General features: G+C 53.2%; 2 protein-coding genes across 20 annotated transcripts in view; one reads left to right on the forward strand and one right to left on the reverse strand.

Annotated features, from left to right (window-relative positions):
- The window catches only part of LOC144337408 (protein FAM187B-like), a 36,307-nt gene that overhangs the window by 14,799 nt on the left and 467 nt on the right, over positions 1 to 21,041 (reverse strand). The window contains exon 1 of one of the 7 annotated variants that reach the window (XM_077982222.1): positions 3,137 to 3,693. The exons of 3 other annotated variants lie outside the window; for them this stretch is intronic. The gene's annotated coding sequence lies outside the window, so the exon portion shown is untranslated. Of the gene's footprint in view, positions 1 to 1,963; positions 2,420 to 2,501; positions 2,780 to 3,136; positions 3,694 to 21,041 lie in introns of those variants that run through there. 3 more of the 7 variants (XM_077982221.1, XM_077982218.1, XM_077982219.1) reach the window with 3 other exon arrangements.
- LSR (lipolysis stimulated lipoprotein receptor) lies at positions 2,175 to 20,996 on the forward strand. Of its 13 annotated transcripts, none has more exons than XM_077982169.1 (10): positions 2,175 to 2,407; positions 4,724 to 5,068; positions 12,355 to 12,474; positions 15,033 to 15,089; positions 15,643 to 15,789; positions 19,377 to 19,550; positions 19,697 to 19,756; positions 19,854 to 19,985; positions 20,145 to 20,767; positions 20,857 to 20,996. In XM_077982169.1, the coding sequence occupies exons 1-10, from the start codon at positions 2,314 to 2,316 to the stop codon at positions 20,890 to 20,892; spliced, it is 1,788 nt and encodes a 595-aa protein (XP_077838295.1). In that variant the 5' UTR covers positions 2,175 to 2,313; the 3' UTR covers positions 20,893 to 20,996. The 13 variants fall into 13 exon arrangements, with proteins under 13 accessions (XP_077838295.1, XP_077838296.1, XP_077838297.1 ...); XM_077982167.1 differs by lacking the exon at positions 2,175 to 2,407 and adding an exon at positions 3,403 to 3,526 and having other exon boundaries at positions 15,643 to 15,816; positions 19,329 to 19,550; XM_015123661.3 differs by lacking the exon at positions 2,175 to 2,407 and adding an exon at positions 3,403 to 3,526.

Here is a 21,041-nt window from a genome sequence, read left to right on the forward strand (position 1 = left end):
CAACACAACGCTGACCAAAATTCCAACATCTTTTTCCAAAGAAATGGAAGCAGATCCTCAAATTAATATGGAGTTTTAAGGGGTCTCCAATAACCAAAACAATAGTAAAAAAAAAATAAAGTTGGAGGACTCACACTTCCCAACTGTGAACTTACTACAAAGCTACAGTAATTAAAACATATGGTACTTGCATAAGGATAGGCATATAGATCAATGAAATAGAATGCAGAACCCAGAAACAAACCCTCACACATATGATTAATTGATTTTTGACAAGGAAGCCAAGACCACTTAATGGGAAAAGGACAGTGTTTTCAACAAATGGTAGAGAGAAAACTGAATATCCACATGCAAAAAAATGAAGTTGGACCCTTCTACCACATACCAAAATTAAAATGGCTCAGGCCGGGTGCAGTGGCTCACGTCTGTAATCCCAGCACTTCGAGAGGCCAAGGTGGGTGGATCACTTGAGGTCAGGAGTTCGAGACCAGCCTGGCTAACATGCTGAAATCCCATCTCTACTAAAAATACAAAAATTAAATTAGCCCTGTGTGGTGGCACGCACCTGCAATCCCAGATACTTGGGAGGCTGAGGCACAAGAATTGGTTGAACCCGGGAGGCGGAGGTTGTAGTAAGCAGAGATCACACCACTGCACTCAAGCCTGGGTGACAAAGTGAGACTCCATCTCAAAAAATAAAACAAAATAAAATAAAATGGTTCAAAGACTCAATTTAAGAGTTAAAACTATAAAACTCTTAGATGAAAATATTGTTGAAATCTTCATCACATTGAACTTGGCAACAATTGCATAAATAGGAGACCAAAAGTACAAGGAAGAAAAAGTAGTAGGTAAATTGAACTTCATTAAATTAAGAACTTTTGTGCACCAAAGGACACTATCAAGAAAGTGAAAAAACCTGGAGAATGGAAGAAAATATTTGCAAATCATATATCTAACAAGGGATTAATATCCAAAGTATATATAGAACTCCTACAACTTGACAACAAAAAAACAACCCAGTTCAAAAATGGACAAAGTACTTGAATAGACACTTCTCCAAAGAAGATATACTAATGGACAATAAATTCGTGAAAATATGCTCAACATCATTAGTCATTGGGGAAATGCAGATTACAACCACAATGAAATGCCACTTCACACACTAACCAGGATGGCTATAATCAAGAAAATGGATAATAAGTTTTGGTAGGGATGTGGAGAAATTGGAATCCTCCATGCATTGCTGGTGGGAATGTAAAATAGTGCAGCCACTGGGCAAAACAGTTTGGCAGTTCCTCAAAAGGTTAAAAATAGAACTACCAAGTCACCCAGCAATTCCATTCCTAGGCATATATTCAAAAGAAATGAAAGCAGATATTTGTACACCAGTGTTCACAGCTGCACCATTTACAATAGTCAAAAGGTAGGAACAACCTATGTCCATCCACAAATGAATGGATAAATAAAACGTAGCATATACATACAATGGTACACTAGTTCGCTGTAAAAAGAAATTTTGATCTTACTTCATGCTACATGACTTTGACATACTACAACATGGATGGACCTTGAAAACATTATTCTTTATGCAATAGACACAGGACAAATGTTAGACGATTCCACTTACATGAGGCATCTAGAATGGGCAATTTAATAAGCAAAGTAGAATAGAAATTACTAGGGGCAAGGGTAGCGGGTAATGCGGAGTTATTGTTTAATGGGCACAGAGTTTATGTTGGGGGTGTTGAAACAGTTTCGGGGATAAAGAGTGGTGACTGGTACAGGACATTGTGAATGTACTTAATGCCATTGGATTTTACACTTAAAATGGTTAAAACGATAAATATTATAGTTTGCATATTTTATCATAAAAACATTTTTTAAAATGATGAAGGAACGTGAACGGGTTGAAATTTTATAAAAAGTGGCCAGGGAAGGTGTCACTGCCAAAGTGTCCTACCGGAGGAGGAAGTTCATGTGGACATCTGCGGGAAGGGTGTTCTGGCAGAGGGAGTAGCACGGGCGATGGCTCTGAGGACTGTGAGAAGCATATTTGGAAACAGCGAGGAGGCCAGGGTGTCTGAAGCTGAGTAAGCCAGAGAGTGGGAGGAGGTGAGATAAGAGAGGGAAGGTCAGTTTCTGCTGAGAGTGAGGAGGAGCCACAGGCGGGTTGTGAGCAGGTGGACGTCAACTGGCTTGAGTGTTAACAGGGCCAGTAAAACAAAGCACGCATGGGTACCGAAACCAGCCAGTGACCAGTTGGCAACTTGGGGGAGTCTAACGCGAGGAAGCGCCCAGGGTTCCCCCAGGATGCGCTTCCCCTCGCCGCCACCTGGAGACAGCAGAGTCGCGCCCAGCGCTGCGCAGGCTGATCGCCGCGCCGCGCCCCGGACCTCGGTTGCAGGTGGCTAGTCCCGGGAATTCCTACGCGGAAACCGGTCCCAGGCCCAGCGCCTTCGCTCGGCCCCTTTAAGAGCCAGAATTTCCGGAGGGCTGACCTGGGGCTAGGGATGCCCAGGGGCCGAACCACAAGTTGGGAACGGGTGGGGGAGGTGGCGAAAACTTCCGAAGTGGAATTCCAACTTTTCCTGGGCCTGATTCCCCTCGGGCATCCCTGAGGGGGCAGAGCTTCCCTTCCGGGGATTTCAGAGGGTTCCTCAGGTCATCTAACTGGGAGACACAGGGGGCCTGAAGTGCCCCCCTCCACCCGGTCCGGACGAACCCCAGTGGAAGTGGAGAAGTCAGGCGCCACCGACAAGCCTCTCCCCGCCAGGACTTTGCTTAGACTCGCTCCTCCCGGCAGGGCGCACGTAGGCGGGTCCATCGCCCGCCGGGGAGAGGGGTGTGGGTAGGGAGGGAACAGGTGCGCTGCGGGTCCTGCCCTATCTCAACAGGTGAATCGCTCCAAGTGGGTCTCGGTTTCGTGGATCTCGGTGCGCTTAGTTTGGCCGGAGCAGATGGGGGCCGGACGGGACCTGTGGTCCGCAGGCGCCCTCCCAGCGGGCCAGTCACTTGGTTCGGGCCCTGGGGGCCGGAGCGCACCTGGGTCAGCCCACTTCCGGGGAGGGAGGCAGAGGAACCCCTCCCCGCCACTCACCCCCAAGCCCAGCCCTCGGCTCCCACCCTTGTGTACCTGGGCCGAACCATTCACCAGAGCGCGCAGCGGGTGGAGTATGGCTCGGAGAACCGCGGCGGGTCAAGCACCTTTCTTCCCCATATCTGAAAGCGTGCCCTTTGTCCACCTCGTTTACGTTCATTAAAACTTCTAGAACGCAGCAGGATGGACTTGTTGTAGGGACAAGGAACGGAAGTGGGAAGGGGAGGAGCGTGCACCCCTCCTGGCCTTGGTGCGCCCCGCGCCCCCTAAGATACTTTGGAAGGGACGCGCGAGCCGGACGCGCCCAGACGGCCGCGATGGCGCTGGTGGCCGGCGGGCTCTGTAGAGGGCTGGGCTCCCACCCGGCCGCCCCAGGCCGGGACGCGGTAGTCTTCGTGTGGCTCCTGCTTAGCACCTGGTTCACAGGTACGGGGCACGGGGCCCCTGACGCTGCGGAACGGCGGAGGGCACCGTAGAGGGGGATGGATGGAGTTGGAGGCGGCGGGGGCACCTAGGGCGCGGGAAGCGGGAGGTCTCAGAGGCTGGGTCCTTACGATCCCCTGGGTCTTGGGCGATCTCTTGCGTGCCGGAGTGAGAGGAATTCCCCATCCGTGCCTGGGAGCGCTCCCCCCGCCCTTATCTGGGAGATAGCAGGAAGTGAAACTCCCTGGACGGTAAGACCTGGAGCGGCAGGCAGAATGGAACTCTTTGTGGGGAGGGAGTGGAGGACCGCCCGATCACTAGGAAAAGAAAAGCCGGGATGGAGCTTGGGCGCTCCCGGGGTTTTCTAAGTGTTGGAGTAACGGGGAGAGGGCACGGAAGGGCTGGATCAGACGCTTCCTAGAGGGACAGAGACGAAGGAACAATGCCCAGGCCTCGGGTGGGTGTGGGACTAGGGACTTCCCATCCCCCGCACCCCACCCACCTCCCGCGGGTTCCGGATTATACGTGCGTAAGAGTCTGATGGGGTGGATTTACGGACTTGAAACCGACTTCTGCTGGCAGGCTTTCACCAGGATGGGATGTTTGGGTAGTGATGAGGTCTTTCAGCAGACGCTTTTGGTGAAGTCATTTGAAATGACTTTAGAGTAGGGTGAGGTGGTGGGAGGCTGATGGAGATATTGTGGGGGCTTTAGTCCCTCCATGGCAAAGCAGTTCAGGCAAACAACTCTGCGGTTTTCCCTCCAAATTCAAAAGACCCCGGATAACCTGGAATCCTTGGTAGTCGGTTTTGAAGTGGGGCCTTGGGCGCTGGGGGCATTGACATGGCCATTTGGGCTTGCCTGCCCAGGCCACACAGAGGCCCCTTGCTGTGGGTGAATGGCAAAGGGAAGAAGAGACTGGTGTGATTCAGAGGCCACAGGCTGGGAAGAGGGATGGCGGATGAGTCCAAGGAAACTGGCTGTGTCACCGTGCACCTGCCACTTCAGCCCCACGGGTCTATAAAATGGGCATGATTATCCTGCCTACCTCACTGGTCCTGGCGATTAAGGAACAATGTGTGCCAGGCACTGTGTAAGTAAGCCACACACTTGCAAGTGTCAAGCTGGTGACAGGTGGCGTTCCTGTTGAAACACCTCCCTGAGCTCACAGCAACCCCTGCTTCTCTCCTCTTGCCCTCAGCCCCTGCCAGGGCCATCCAGGTGACCGTGTCCGACCCCTACCACGTGGTGATCCTCTTCCAGCCCGTGACCCTACCCTGTACCTACCAGATGACCTCGACCCCCACGCAACCCATCGTCATCTGGAAGTACAAGTCTTTCTGCCGGGACCGCATCGCTGATGCCTTCTCCCCAGCCAGCGTCGACAACCAGCTCAATGCCCAGCTGGTAGCCGGGAACCCAGGCTACAACCCCTACGTCGAGTGCCAGGACAGCGTGCGCACCATCAGGGTCGTGGCCACCAAGCAGGGCAACGCTGTGACCCTGGGAGATTACTACCAGGGTCGGAGGATTACCATCACCGGAAGTATGTTGGGCGGGGCAGGGGGATGAGGCTGGGGTTGCCCGGGTGGTGGGGCTGGCATCCTTGTACTGGACCTGGAGTCCCCATCTGAAAGCTCTTGAGTGCCAGTGTCTGAAAGGACCAATGAAGGGAACAATTCTTTTTTTTTTTTTTTTTTTTGAGATGGAGTCTTGCTCTGGACTCCAGGCTTCCAGGCTGGAGTGCAGTGGTGTGATCTCGGCTCACTGCAACCTCCACCTCCCAGGTTCAAGCAATTCTCCTGCCTCAGCCTCCCAAGTAACTGGGACTCCAGGCATGTACCACCACGCCTAGCTAATTTTTATATTTTTAGTAGAGATGGGGTTTTACCATGTTGGCCAGGCTAGTCTCAAACTCCTGACCTCAAATGAACTGCCCGCCTTGGCCTCCCAGAGTGCTGGGAGACACCATACCCAGCCTAAAGGGAGCAATTCTATTCTACTATTCTTCCTTCTGCTAATCTTTCCATTCCTTAATTTAATAACGAAGATTTTTTGAGTACCTGTCATGTACCAGGTGCTGTTCTGGGCCCCGGGAATACAGCTGTTAACAAAATCATCAGGCCGGGCATGGTGGCTCAAGCCTGTAATCCCAGCACTTTGGGAGGCCAAGACAGGCGGATCACGAGGTCAGGAGATCGAGACCATCCTGGCTAACACGGTGAAACCCCGTCTCTACTAAAAAATACAAAAAAACTAGCTGGGCGTGGTGGCGGGCGCCTGTAGTCCCAGCTACTTGGGAGGCTGAGGCAGGAGAATGGTGTAAACCCGGGAAGCGGAGCTTGCAGTGAGCCGAGATCCGGCCACTGCACTCCAGCCTGGGCGACAGAGCGAGACTCCGTCTCAAAAAAAAAAAACAAAAAAAAACATTAAACTACTTCCCTCATGGAGCCCACATTGCAGTGAGAGAGACAAACACAACACACACTCTCAAGTGCTTGAAGATAAACAAAACTAGGTAATGGAGAGAGGATGCCAGGGTTTGTTCTATAATCATATTAATAACAAGAGCAGTAAGAAGTAAAATTTATCTAAGTAACAACTTATAAAGGGTCTACTGTGTGCTAAGCTCCCATCCAGGTTCCCAAGGATTAACTCAGACCACATAGTATTTGAATAGATTCTATTACTGTCATCTTACAGAGGCCCAGAGAGAGAAAGTGACTTGCCTAGTATCACATCGCTGGTAAAGGGGCTGGGATTCTAACTCGGCCGCTTCGGGTCTAGTGGCCAAGTTCCTAATCCCTTTGCTTGCCTAGGGTGGTCCACAGAACTCAGAGGAGGTGGCAGGAGTGAACTGCAGGGGCAAGAGATCTTAATGGAGAAAGCCTACGACGTGCCAGGAACTGCACACACTTTCTCCCACTGAGTCCTCTCCTCTACCCTCCCGACAGCTGAGGCACAGAGAGGTTACCTTGTTCAAATGGGCGCATAGGAAGTCAAAGTCTGGAGCTGGAGTTTGAACCCAGGCAGCCCTGAGAACCCTTGTTCTTAACTGTAGTGCTTGCCTCCTGATAGGATGTGCCTGTTGGGACTAAGTAAAGGGCAGTCATTCATTCATTCATTTGGTATTTATCAAGCATCTACTATGTGTCATTGGTGCTGGGGATAGAGGTGATTGGGATGGCTGGTTTCTGTCCTCAGGGAAATGACTTGAACCTGGGAGGCGGGGGTTGCCGTGAGCCAAGACTGTGCCACTGCACTCCAGCCTGGGCAACAGAGTGAGACTCCGTTGCAAAAAAAAAAAAAAAGAAAAAAGAAAAGAAAATAGCACTGGGTGATGTGCTACATGGAGTGACTTGGGCTGTGAATATGATTTGAGGAGGGCCTGGGCCTGGGCCCTACAGAACCTAGAAGACAGAGAGGAAGGGGAGGGGCAGGGTGCCAGGGATGAGGGCTCATCTACCTCATGTCTTAGTGTGTGTTCACTGTCTTAAACAAGCATTTAAAGTTGGGCATGGGACAGAAGGGGGAAGGGAGCATCCCTTTGCAGACCCCAGGAAGCCAGGAACTGGAGCACATTCTGCTGGAGGATCGATGGGAAGCAGGGTTCCAGGGGCTGAGCCTGTGTCAGTTCTGTTTCAGAGGACGCACCAGGCTTGCTTGCCCTGGATTTCTGTGGGCCGCTCAGCCATGAGCATCCTACTGTTACTGAGGTCACAGAGCTTCTTAGGCCCCCTCCCCTCTAACCCAGGGATTGTGCCTGCCTGGACTGGGCATGACTGCTCAGCTCCTGCCAGGACAAGCCAAATACTGAGGGTGCTTCCTCTGCTGGGCACAAAAGTCCAGGATGACCCCCCAGGCTCTGTCTGGGGAAAGGGGCCCTGCATGCTTCAGGGGCCTCACAGGCCTGGGTCTTTCAAACCACCCCCACCTGGGCCCGTGTTTGATCAAGGCCCTGAGTGTAAACATCCATTGTGTGTGTGTCCTTTCAGGAAAACCCGTAGCCAAAGGAGCTTCCTCCGTTTCAGCTTTGAGGATGGGGAAAAGTGGACTCCCCGTGGTGTTCTTAGGGTCACCCACTGTGCTGCTTATTTTTTATTATTTTTTTTTTCTGTCGCCCAGGCTGGAGTGCAGTGGTGTGATCTCAGCTCACTGCAACCTCAGCCTCCCAGGTTCAAGCGATTCTCCTGCCTCAGCCTCCGGAGTAGCTGGGATTACGGGTGCACATCACTACACCTGGCTAATTTTTGTATCTTTTTGGTAGAGATGGGATTTTGCCATGTTAGTCAGGCTGGTCTCAAAATCCTGACCTCAGGTGATCTGCTGCCTCGGCCCCCCAAAGTTCTGGGATTACAGATGTGAGCCACCATCCCCGGCCTATCCTGGTTTCAAAAGTGAAAATAGTCCTGGGTGAACTAGGAGGCCGTCCACTCCAGGCGTCCCTCAGGTCAGGTGGCTCATGCCCTGCTTCATCCTTTCATGCTTTGGGTGATAGACCAGCACCTGGACAGGAGGCCCTGTTCCACCTCCTCAGGCTCCTTGGGGTCCAAGTGCCCCCAACTCCAGCTACACTGCAGCAGAGAGCCCATGGGACCTCTGAAATCATGAAGGTCACCTTTGCAGTGTATAAAGGAACCAGAGATTGGAGATGTGGAGGAGGCCTGGCTGCTGTTCCCCCTGGAGACCTGGCATCTCCTCCCCTAACCTAAAACAATGAAAGCAACGCTCAGCCCGGGTGAGATCAGCGCCAGCCCAGGACCAGGAACAGGGTACGCCCTGCAGGAAGAAGGTGTGCCCAGGCCTTAGGATGGATCAAAAGAAGCCAGAAAACTATATTTTTTGTGAGTTTTGAAAACGTCAGACAGGTCAAATAAAACACAGTGAGGTCCAGCCTTGGCCTATGAGATGCCAGATTTCAACCCCTGGCCTATAAGATCCATTTGCTATGTCAGGGGGTTCCTGTCCACGTCTTTTGCTTACAGCAGGGACCAGCTCTTGAGCTCCATTGTTGGAGAGGCATAGTCAGGGTCTCATTTGAAGACACTGGTGGCTCATGCCTATAATCCCAGCACTTTGGGAGGCTGAGGCAGGAGGATTGCTTGAGGACAGGAGTTGGGAGAATAGCCCGGGCAACACAGTGAGACCCAGACACTACAAAAAATAAATTAGCGGGGCATGATGGTGCACCCTGGTAATTCCAGCTACTCTAGAGATGGGAAGATTGCTTGAGCCCAGGAGTTCGAGGCTGCAGTGACCCATGATCGCACCACTGCACTCCAGCCTGGGCGACAAAGCTAGGCCCTCTCAGAAAGGATACAGGTGGAAAAATGATGGACGAAGAGGGCATTGTGGCAAACCTGGAGGATTTAGGAGAACCTAGTTTAGAATTCTATGAGGATTCAATGAAAGAATGTGTGCAGAGGGGCCCAGCACATAGTAAGAGCTCAATAAATGGTGGGGGCACAGGGCAGTGACTCATGCCTGTAAAATCCCAGCACTTTGGGAGGCCGAGGCAGGTGGATCACTTGACAGTGGCTTAGATGCCTGATCATTAGGGGAAGTCGTGTCCTCAACCCCTTCACATCTGCTCTGAAGGTCACCATATCTGGAAGCCTCCCTGGCCTCCTTGTTTAAAATGGCACAGCCCCCACTCCACGCCTGGCACTCTCTGTCTGCTGTCCCTGATTCGTTTTCTCCATACAGCTTATCTTTGTCTGATATGTGACATAGTTACATTTTTTATTTGTCTTTCTTTCCCAGTTAGAATCTGAGCTCTAGAAGGACAAGGGCAAGGATTTATAACTCAAAGGTTCTGGGCTTAGGCCTCTTTACACTCTTGATTTTGAGGTTAATTAAGAGCTCAGGCCTAGCAAAGTGGCTCATGCCTGGAATCCCAGCACTTTGGGAGGCCCAGGCGGGCAGATCACTTGAGGTCAGGAGTTCCAGATCAGCCTGGCCCACATAGTGAAAGCTCTGTCTCTACTAAAAATATAAAAATTAGCCAGTTATGAGTAGCTGGCGCCTATAATCCCAGCTACTCAAGAGGCTGAGGCAGGAGAATCGCTTGAACCCAGGAGGCGGAGGCTGCAGTGAGCCAAAGTCGCGCCACTGCACTCTAGCCTGAGCAACAGAGCGAGACTCCATCTCAAAAAAAAAAAAATAATAATAATAAGAGCTCAAAGAGTTTGTTTTCAAAGGTAGCAGACTGAGAAAAGTTTACAAAATAGTTTAAATGACATCTCATTATAGATTAACATAAATAAAATAATTTTTATGAAAAACAGTCATTTTCTGAAAGCAGACAAAATATTGTGCATGAGAAGGTGCCATGGTTTTATTGTTTTGCAAATCTCTGAAGCCTGGCTGGATAGAAGAGCCTGGCTTCTCAAAGCTGCTTCGGTTTGCTGTGATGTCTGTCATATGTCACGTAGCCTCTGGAAAACTCCAGTTAGTATTGTTGGGAAAATAACTTTGACCTCAGGATCTCCTGAAAATGTCTTGGGGAACCCCAGGGTCTAGAGGCTGCAGTTTGAGAACTGTTGCTGTGGTATACCAGGTGTCTCAAATACTGCCTAGAGCGTAGGTGGCACTCAGTAATTATTGTTGAAGAATGAATGAATGAATGAATGAAATGTGTCTTTGAATCCAGCCATGTGCCCAGAATGACAGGACAGATGACAAAAGCTAAGGGACTTTAGCATGACGGGAGAGGGGGTTCATTTCTTTTTCTTTCTTTTTTTTTTTTTTGCGATGCAGTCTCGCTCTGTTGCCCAGGCTGGAGTGCACTGGCGCGATCTCAGCTCACTGCAACCTCTGCCTCCTGGGTTCAAGTGATTCTCCTGCCTCAGCCTCCTGAGTGGCTGGGACTACAGGCACGCACCACCATGCCTGGCTAATTTTTTACATTTTTGGTAGAGATAGGGTTTTACCATGTTGGTCAGGCTGGTCTGGAACTCCTGACCTCAAGTGATCCACCCGCCTCAGCCTCCCAGAGCGCTGGGATTACAGGTGTAAGCCACCGTGTCCGGCAAAGAGGGTGTTCATTTCTACTCCTGGCCAGGTATAGTGTCAGGCACTGGGGACCCAGCAGTGACAGGGCTGTGCCTCGTGGAGCCCACATTTTCACCAGGCAAGGGATGGTCGGCCCCTAAGCTGGGAGATAGACTTCACCAGTTGGTTGGGGGAGCTGTGGGAGAAGCCCAGCCCATTGGGGGACAGTGCGAATCTAGAGCCAAGGCGATGGCAGGGGTGAGGCTGGCATGGTAGCTAGAGACCATGTTGTGCCAAGGGCCTTGGGGACCATGGAACCTTAGGGAAGGCGTCGGGAATGCTGTAGTGAGACACGGTTGCAAGGAGAATTTTTCTGTAGACATGAGGCCTTCCTTGTGAAGAAAGAAGACGGAAAGGGTTCTTTCATTCCTGGGGGTGCCAGGCGCTGTGGACTGGCATGCGTGGTTGCCGCCATCACAGAGCTGTCGTGCAGGAAGGCAGCGCGTCCTTGGGAAGGTGGCAGGCAGGTCAGGCTGGCAGGAAAGAGGCTGGGAAGCTGAGGGCGTTTCCTGCCCGAGATGCCCAGTGTAGTGTACTTCTCTCCCCACTGGCCTAAGGCGGAGTTGCCTGGTAGGTGCCCGCGTCCCACCTTGGTGAAAGGCTGAAGGTATTTAACTAATTAGGGCCTGAGGAGCAGAGAGGAAACAGGATGTGCCAAAACACTTTGATGGTTGGCAGAGTTAACAGGCTCCTTGTCTGCAGCTGCTTCAGACATGAGCGTCCCCAAGCCCTGGGCCTGACCTGGAATGTGGGGATGGAAGGGGAGGGGGAGGGACCAAGGCCCTGGGGGGGGTAAGTCTCTCTCCCCCACACAGACACACCCACTCCTTATGGGTGCCTGGGCATCTCCTGGTACCTAGAATCTGGACTGTTTATTTCCACACCCATCCCTGGTGTACACTAGGCCCTGTGGGTGGCAGTTCACATCAGGGGAGTTCAGACTTTGGATCTGAGAGGTGGTTCAGAGATGGCTGGAAGTTGAGAAGCACAGACTGCTGGGTGTGGTGGCTCACGCCTGTAATCCCAGCACTTTGGGAGGTGAGGCGGGTGCGTCACCTGAGGTCAGGAGTTCGAAACCAGCTTGGTCAACATGGCGAAACCCCATCTGTACTAAAAATGCAAAAATTAGCCAGGCATGGTGGCAGGTGCCTGTAATCCCAGCTACATGGGAGGCTGACACAGGAGAATCGCTTGAATCTGGGAGGCGGAGATTGCAGTGAGCCAAGATTGGATCGCGCCATTGCACGCCAGCCTGGGCAGCAAAAGCGAAACTCTGATTCAAACAAAAAAAGAGAGCTGGGTGTGGTGGAGTGTGCCTGTAGTCCCAACTACTCAGGAGACTGAGGTGGGAGGATTGCTTGAGTCTGGGAGGTTGAAGCCGCAGTGAGCTATAATTACATCACTGCACTCCAGTCAGGGCCACAGAGTGAGACCCTGTCTCGAAAGAAAGAAAAAAAACCAACCTCAGGCTCTGAGGGCACCATTACTGCTCTACACTGAGGAGCTGTGCAGCTTTTCCAGACCTGATACGTCATCCACAAAAGAGGAGTGATAACGGCCCTGCCTCGCAGACTTCTTGTAGTAGTCCAGGTGTTTCGAACGGGGCATAAAAGGCCGCGTGCCGTTGGTAGGAATCTTTGCATATGCATTTGATCATCTTCAGCCTGCCCAGCCCACCGCTTGCCCCCTCCTGGATGTGCTGGGAAGGGGACTCTGACCCTTGTGGGGTTAGGTGCCCCGGCCTCTAAGGTGCCCTCACGCCTTTTCATCCTGACCCAGATGCTGACCTGACCTTTGACGAGACGGCGTGGGGGGACAGCGGTGTGTATTACTGCTCTGTGGTCTCAGCCCAGGACCTCGAGGGGAACAATGAGGCCTACGCAGAGCTCATCGTCCTTGGTGAGTGGGCCTGGGAAGGGGGAGGCATGGCCCTTCCTTTTGTCCGCTTCTGTTCTGTCTGTCCTCCCCCGTGTCCGCCCTCTGCCCTCCAGCTTACCCTCTGGGCTCTGTCGCCTGCTCTGCTCTCCCCCAGGCTCTGCCAGTCACTTAGGGCCCCCTGTGCCCTGCACCCCAGGCAGGGACCACTGGCCCACGGTGCCTCCAATCAGCCAAGCCAAACTAAGAGTGGAGAGAATTGGTGACTCTGCCTCTTCAAAGTCTCATTTAAAAAAAAAATCCAGACTTGGGGTCCGGGTACAGTAGTTTATGCCCGTAATCCCAGCACTTTGGGAGGCGGAGGCGGGGGGATCACTTGAGGCTAGGAGTTCGAGAACAGCCTAGCCAACATGGCAAAATCCCGTCTCTACAAAAAACATAAAAGCCAGGCGTGGTGGTGCACATGCCTGTAATCCCAGTTACTCAGAAGGCTGAGGCATGAGGATTGCTTGAACCCGGGAGGCAGAGGTTGCAGTGAGCCAAGATCACGCCACTGCACTCACTCCAGCCTGGGCGACAGAGCAAGACTCCGTCCCAAAAAAAAAAAAAAAAAAATTCCAGACATGGTCAGAGTCCATGGGCAGTGAATGAGGACAGTTGATGGTGTGCAAAATTGACCCACCTCCTGCTACATCCCCAAGGCCTCATCTCACCTGAGTCCCTCGCTAAAGCACAGTGGCTTTGCCGTGTGCCCCGCTGGGATGGCGCTGCATGGCACACACAGAGAGTGTGTGAGTGCAGCTGAAACGAAGCCGATTCCAGACACCCAGGGGCAGGGCGGGGTGTCTGTGTGGCTGGAAGGCCTCCCTCCATGTGTTAGGGGGATGCTGCCATCCGCCAGGTACCCTGCTGTAAGCCAACACACGGAGTCTCGTGTGGCATGTGCTCTGCAGGAGTGACGCCGCTGGGCTGTACATTGCCATCTTCACATGTGTGAGTGAGCACGTGACTGGGGAGTACTTGGGCTGCAAGACAGAGTTCATGTGTGGGGGACGGAACACGTGCACCAGTGACCCAGGAACCTCTTCGTGTTCTTTGGTAAAATGCACCATTTGCATCAGCAGTTCCCAAAATTTAGTCTCCGGGTCTGTTTACACTCTAAAAAATTATCAAGGGTCTCCAAGAGCTTTTGTTTGTTCCTGTGGGTTTTATGTCTATATGTTGCTTAATATATTAGGAATTAAAATGGGGAAATTTTTCAAGCCCAAGATACACAAGCAAGACTGGGCAACATGGCAAGACCCTGACTCTACAAAAAATTTTAAAATTAACAGGCGTGGTGGCATGCACCTGTGGGCCCAGCTTCTTGGGAGGCTGAGGCAGGAGTATCGCTTGTGCCCAGGAGGTCAAGGCTGCAGTGAGCCGTGATTATGCTACTGCACTCTAGCATGGGTGACAGAGACCCTGGCTCAAGAAACACACACATACACAAGCATATAGTCCATTAGGCATCAGGGCCATGATGACTTCAGGGAGCCTGGGAAACTCCACTGGACATTCATGGGAGAACAAGTGAAAAAGACAAATAACATCTTAGTGTTATTCTAAAAATACTTCTTCTGGCCTTGTGGACAGGACCATGCTTTGAGAGCCGTGACTGACGTGCCTCTGTCCTGTTGCGAGGGCCTACGGTGCCAAGTGCATGAGCTCTGGGGAGGGCTTCATGGGTGCAGCACTGGGCCTGTGGAGGCCCCTCAGACACAATGCTGGTGGGGCTCAGAGCTCCAGGGGGCACTCGAGGGAAGATAAGAACCTGGTCTGAGATGCGCGAATGTGATAATGCCTGAGTAGAGATGGAGACCCTGTGGGCCCCAGAACCAGGACTGCGTATGACTTTCATATGTGGGCATTTTTGCTTCAATGGGTCCCTTCCTGTTTTAAAACAAAAATTTGTGATTATGTTCTCACAAAGACAGTTTATTACTATATATTCAGTGTTTATTTTTTTTCAGATTTGTAAAGTAAAATTAAACCATTTCAGCCAGGTGTGGTGGCACGTGCCTGTAGCCCTAGCTACTTACTCCGGAGGCTGAGGTGGGAGGATCGCCTGAGCCCAGGAGGTTGAGGCTGCAGTGAGCCATGATCGCACCCCTGCACTCCAGACTGGGCGACAGAGCTGAGATCCTGTCTGTCTCTTTATCTCGTGGGCCCTAGGGCACTGTGCCTGCTGGAACAGGACATCCCTATCACCGTGGTTGGAGCCCTTTGGGGTGCTAAAACCTATGAATGAGGAAAACTTAGGGTGTCCAGGCTGAGGCAGAGCCCTCAGAACCCCCTGGGATTTGTGTTGGAGTCCTCGTGGCATGAGACACAGGTGGATTATGCAATGGGAATTTCTTTCCTATGAGCACCCACATGTGGGCGGGTGGAGGGCAGGAGCCATGCGCTAGGGCTTCAGTCCTCAGCCCCTCCCCACTTCAGGGCACACCTTCCACTTGGCCAGCCTGGAACTGGGCTTTCGGGGGCGGCGCAGCCTGGGCTGGCTCTGGCCAGCATAATCTATTTCTCTTTTGTCCCTCCAGGGAGGACCTCAGGGGTGGCTGAGCTCTTACCTGGTTTTCAGGCGGGGCCCATGGAAGGTACGGGGGGTGGATCCTGTGTTGGGCTTCTGAGGAGCTCCCACACATCACCTACTGCTTCTGACTCTAGTTAGTATCCCCTTCCCCACTAAACCCTGCTCACTGTGGACCCCTCACTAACCTGGCCTGACTGTGGCTCTGAGGCATCTAGTGGCCTGGGCTGGGCTGGGCTGGGCTGAGCTGAGGAGAGCCGGGGTGCAGGCCGGGGCTCTGTGACTGGCACCTGCGGTGCTCTTGAGGGCGTGGCGTCTGGGCAGCTGGCTCTCTTTGGTCTGGGGGCTGCAGTCTGCCTCCCTCTGGGCAGGCTGCCTCTTGTTTTCTGCCTTGTGTATTTGCACCTGCGGGAGGGCCCTAACTGGGGACTGGCCGGGATGGTAGAATGGGGAGTGTGCCATGCGCAGCCTCTAGCACAAAGAATCCAGCCAGGGCTGCAGGTTCCTTGGTGAGCTTTGCAAATAGTCGCCGACCTCAGTGCTGGTTGCGCACCGTGTGCCCCTGCTGTGCCCTGTTTCCTCCCAAGCCTCCGGGCTCAGGGCCTGTTCTCTCTTTGCAGACTGGCTCTTCGTGGTTGTGGTGTGCCTGGCTGCCTTCCTCGTCTTCCTCCTCCTGGGCATCTGCTGGTGCCAGTGCTGCCCACACACTTGCTGCTGCTACGTCAGGTGCCCCTGCTGCCCAGACAAGTGCTGCTGCCCTGAGGCCCGTAAGTGCCCTGCTCATGGCCACCCTGGTTCGGGCAACATCCTGAGTCCGAGGGAAGGAGTTGGCCATCCACCTGCCCCCAGGACAGTGGCATTGGTCTGGAGGGTGTGAATTTAGCAAGTGGGGAGAAAGTAGGCTGAGGAGGGTCTGCTGCTTTAGATTGTCATTTACTTCCTCCAACTTTCAGTTTCTTTTTATGTATGTTGTTTTTTTCTTTTGTAAGTATAATCCATACACATGGTAAAAATGTTCAACAGTACAAGATACTATTCACATGAAAGTAAAGCCCTCTTAAAAAACCAAATCTTGGCCAGGCCCAGTGATTACGCCTGTAATCCCAGCACTTTGGGAGGCCAAGACGAGCGGATCACTTGAGGTCGGGAGTTCCAGATCAGCCTGGCCAACATGGTAAAACCCCGTTCTCTACTAAAAATACAAAAATTAGCTGGGCATGGTGGTGTTTGCCTGTAATCCCAGCTACTCAGGAGACTGAGGCATGAGAATCGCTTGAACTCAGGAAGTGGGGGTTGCAGTGAGCTGAGATCACGCCACTGCACTCCAGCCTGGGCGACAGAGTGAGACTGTCCCCCCAAAAAAAGAAAAAAGAAAACAAATCTTAAGTGAAAAAGGTAAGAAACCAAACAAGGTTTACAACACTACATGATTTAAGCAAAAAAAATTTTTTTTTATTTAGAGAAAGGGTCTCACTGTCATCCAGGCAGTGCAGTAGTGCAATCATAGCTCACCGCAGCCTCCAACTCCTGGGTTTAAGCAATCCTCCTGCCTCAGCCTCTAGAGCAGCTGGGACTATAGACACACATCACCATGCCCAGCTAATTTTTTGATTGTTGTTTTTTGTAGAGACGGGGTCTCAGTATGTTGCCCAGCCTGATCTGAAACTCGGCCTCAGGTGATCCTCCCAAGTCAGCCTCCCCAAAGTGCTGGGATTACAGGCATGTGCCATCATGCTAGCCAATTTTTAAAATTTTTTTGTAGAGACAGGGTCTTGCTATGTTGCCCAGGCTGGTCTTAAACTCTTGACCTCAAGTGATCCTGCTTCAGGCTCCCAAAGTGATGGGATTACAGGCATGAGCTACCACACCTGGCCTTAAACTTAAGCAATTTTTTTGAGACATTTTCACTCTGTCGCCCAGGCTGGACTGAAGTGGTGTGATCTCGGCTCACTGCAACCTCCGTCCCCCGGGTTTAAGCTATTCTCCTGCCTCAGACTCCTGAGTAGCTGGGATATAGCACCTGCCACCACGCCTGGCTAATTTTTGTATTTTCAGTAGAGACAGGGTTTTGCCATGTTGGCCAGGCTGGTCTCGAACTCCTGACCTCAGGCAATCCGTGCCCCGCCCCCCAACCTTGGCTTCCCAAAGTGCTAGGATTACAGGCATGAGCCACTGTGCCTGGCCAAATTTAAGCAAATTTTTGAAAACATATCCACAGGAATGCTGCACATTTTGCCCAGTTACTACGTCTAGGGTCATATCTAGCACACCAGCATGGGTACTGTGGAGAGCTGGGACTGGCTGTGGGGCTAGAGCTAAAGGGGAAGTAAGCAAACCAAGCAGGGGAAGGTAAGAGAAGACAGAAGAGAGAGAGAGACTTAACTCTATGAGAGGAGTCAGACATGTGCAATTGAAAAAGACTTGCTCCTGCCTCTCTTTTGTGAATGTTTGTGATATCCCAACGGGACACTTTCACAGAGGAGCTGATAGACGTGGTCACAGCCATCAGCCCCGGGACACCAGGCCACAGCGTGTACACTAAGTGGCACTGATGGACACTTCAGCATCCCTCCAACTGCTGTCCCATTTCCCCTCCTCGGGGACCACAGCTGTTGCCAGTCCTTGGTTTCCTTCAGGAGGGTGTCTGGGTAGACTGGCCTTTCTGCACAGTCCAAGACACATGAACAGTGAAGTACCAGGCAATCCTTGCAAGCGTGGGCAGGTGGAGAGCTGAGGCCTGCTTGACACCTTCCTGCTCAGAAGCCCAGTGAGCAGTTTCCCTCCCTAAAGCTCAGTGTCGTCCCCTGTGAAATGGGGCTTATGGCAAAGCTCACCGCTCTGGGTGCGTTTGGGGATTCGGTGAGCTCATGTGCACGCCATTGAGCATGGGACCTGATCTATATAAAATATTCTACGTCTGCCAGCTGCTGGGCACTGCCACTCTCAGCCTCGGTAGTGACTGAGGGCCAGGGCACCAGTCAGATCCCTGGTGCACACAGAGTGACCCCAGAGAAACAGCCTTCCCTCTCTGAGTCCTGTTTCCTTCTGTTAGGTCCCCACTTCATGGGGTGTTGTAGGTATTAAGGAAGTCACTGGCTAATTTTATAGTCATTGAAGTCAGTGGTGTGCAACCTGGTTCCTCAAAGGATCACTTTCCTGAAAAAATTCCACTGCTCCCTGGAGGCTTATGCAGGCCATTTCATCCCCCGCCTCTTGTCGTGTTTAGCTGACAGCTTTTTGCCCAGGCAGTGAGTGTTAGGTCCATTTCACAGATGGGCTGCAACCAAGTTTGCAGTGAACCCACCAAGACCAGAGCTAGGGCCAGGACTGTAAATGCTGGTCCCAACACCACATTTCCTCCATCTGGAGACCCTGTTACCCCAACCTGGCACCCCATTAACTCTCTGGCAGAGGCCCTGTTACATCTGCTGCTGCCACAGCCTCTGCCACTGATGAAGTTGCAGGCTGCCTGCGCTAATGAATGGGCTTCCTCTAGGCTGTGCACTTAGCCTTCTGCTTCCAAACCAAATCAGAGGTGAGGCACCCTCTCTGGGCCCATCTCTTTCCTCCATTTACCTGTTGGGGTCCCAGGGAGGAAGCCACTTGCCTAGGGCCCAGGAACTTTGCAAGCGTCTTGCCCTAGGGAGGAGGATCTTGCCTCGAGCTGTCAAGCCTAGACCCTGACAGGGCGGGTAGGAATGGGTGCAGTCCATGAGTTAGAAACACTGGAGGAGACACTGCTGCTTGGCCAGGGCAGGCAAGTTAACTCCTGAGGCTCCTGCCATTGCATCTCGGTCTGGAAGGTGACCAGGTGGGCAGGATGCACGTCTCCCAGATGACTCATTTTTTCTAGAGCAGGGGCTTGGCCGCCAAAGAGGATACATGATTTTGGCTTGTGGGGACAGTGGTGGACGCAGCACCTGGGCTTTATATAAAGGGGCAGCTTTGTTGCCCTGTAAACACACAGACCATGGGTGGCCACTTCTTCCAGTAAGTTAGCTGGGGAGTTGGAAGTTTAGGTAAAACCTTTTGATTGGCAAACGCTGGCAAATCACCATGCTGTTAAATGAAACATTGTCCTGCCACCCTGGGGCCGTGGGCTGCCTGTGTGCACCCTCTGAAAAACCACACAGGAAGTGGGGTGGGGTCTCTGTGAAGCTGGTGTCCCCCAACCTCAGGGATGCTGCAGAAATGGAATGAGGACCAGCAGGGACTCAGATGCCCACGGAAGCTCTACAGTGGAGAGGGCGGCTTGGGAAGGAGGTCCAGGCCCAGGTCCCTCTGAAAGCCAATGGGTATGGGGCAGCCTGGCTCCTGCCCCACCCGCCTTCTCATGTTCATTGTGTCCTCACAGTGTATGCCGCCGGCAAAGCAGCCACCTCAGGTGTTCCCAGCATCTATGCCCCCAGCACCTATGCCCACCTGTCTCCCGCCAAGACCCCGCCCCTACCAACTGTGATTCCCATGGGCCCTGCCTACAACGGGTACCCTGGAGGGTACCCTGGGGACCTCGACAGGAGTAGCTCAGGTGAGGCTGGGGGAAGCAGGAACAGCTGGTGGGGGTGTGCTGGGCATCTGGACACTGAGGGGCAGGGGCTGGAAGGAAGAGGGTCTTGGGAGCCGAGGAGGGGCTCTGCTCCTGGTGAGCAGCAGCTGACAGCCACTCTCCCCCAGCTGGTGGCCAAGGTTCCTACGTACCCCTGCTTCGGGACACAGACAGCAGTGTGGCCTCTGGTGAGAATCCATCATCCCAAAGTTGGATGTGCCTGTAAGGGAGAGGGCTGGGCCAGGATCCATCCTCCCAAACCGACCACCACCACCCTGTCCTTAGAAGTCCGCAGTGGCTACAGGATTCAGGCCAGCCAGCAAGATGACTCCATGCGGGTCCTGTACTACATGGAGAAGGAGCTGGCCAATTTCGACCCTTCTCGACCTGGCCCCCCCAATGGCCGTGTGGAGCGGGGTGAGCAGGAGCCTTGGGGTCTGACGGCTTTTAAGCTTGCGGGGGGGAGGGGGGAAGCATGTCTCCCTGATACCTGCCCCAGGGACTCTTGGTGCAAACCCTGGACCTGGGCAAACCTGGGCTCCTCCAGTAGTCAGTGACACCCCCCCTTCCCTGCAGCCATGAGTGAAGTCACCTCCCTCCATGAGGACGACTGGCGATCTCGGCCTCCTCGGGGCCCTGCCCTCACCCCGATCCGGGATGAGGAGTGGGGTGGCCACTCCCCCCGGAGTCCCAGGGGATGGGACCCAGAGACCCCCAGGGAGCAGGCAGGCGGGGGCTGGCGGGCCAGGCGGCCCCGGGCCCGCTCCGTGGACGCCCTGGACGACCTCACCCCGCCAAGCTCCGCCGAGTCAGGGAGCAGATCTCCCCCGAGTAGTGGTGGGAGGAGAGGCCGGGCCTACATGCCCCCGCGGAGCCGCAGCCGGGACGACCTCTATGACCAAGAAGACTCGAGAGACTTCCCACGCTCCCGGGACCCTCACTACGACGACATCAGGTCTCGGGAGCGCCTCCCTGCCGACCCCAGGTCCCACTACCACCGTACCCGGGACCCTCGGGACAACGGCTCCAGGTCCGGGGACCCCCCCTATGATGGGCGGCTACTGGAGGAGGCCGTGAAGAAGAAGGGGTCGGGGGAGAGACGGAGACCCTACAAGGAGGAAGAGGCCTACTATCCGCCCGCGCCGCCCCCGTACTCGGAGACCGACTCGCAGGCGTCCCGCGAGCGCAGGCTCAAGAAGGTGAGGGCCGCCCTCCCTGGCGTCCAGATCGTCCCTGGGTCCCCAGCCGGTCCCCGCGGCTCATACCCTTCTTCCTTTCTCCCTTGCAGAACCTGGCCCTGAGTCGGGAAAGTTTAGTCGTCTGATCTGACGTTTTCTACGTAGCTTTTGTATTTTTTTTTTAATTTGAAGGAACACTGATGAAGCCCTGCCATGCCCCTCCCGAGTCTAATAAAACGTATAATCACAAGCTCTGGAGAGAACCATTTGTTCAGCCGCGTAGGGCGGGGAACGG

Source organism: Macaca mulatta, chromosome 19, assembly GCF_049350105.2.
Source record: "Macaca mulatta isolate MMU2019108-1 chromosome 19, T2T-MMU8v2.0, whole genome shotgun sequence".
NCBI lineage: Eukaryota > Metazoa > Chordata > Mammalia > Primates > Cercopithecidae > Macaca > Macaca mulatta.

What these genes read in the sequence shown, in the direction of transcription:
- LSR (XM_077982167.1), top strand. Translation starts at nt 3,418, where the DNA reads ATGGCGCTGGTGGCCGGCGGGCTCTGTAGAGGGCTGGGCTCCCACCCG. An exon ending in TCAGGCGGGGCCCATGGAAG is followed by an intron (nt 15,090 to 15,642) that starts GTACGGGGGGTG and finishes CTCTCTTTGCAG; the next exon opens with ACTGGCTCTTCGTGGTTGTG. An exon ending in CAATGGCCGTGTGGAGCGGG is followed by an intron (nt 19,986 to 20,144) that starts GTGAGCAGGAGC and finishes CCTTCCCTGCAG; the next exon opens with CCATGAGTGAAGTCACCTCC.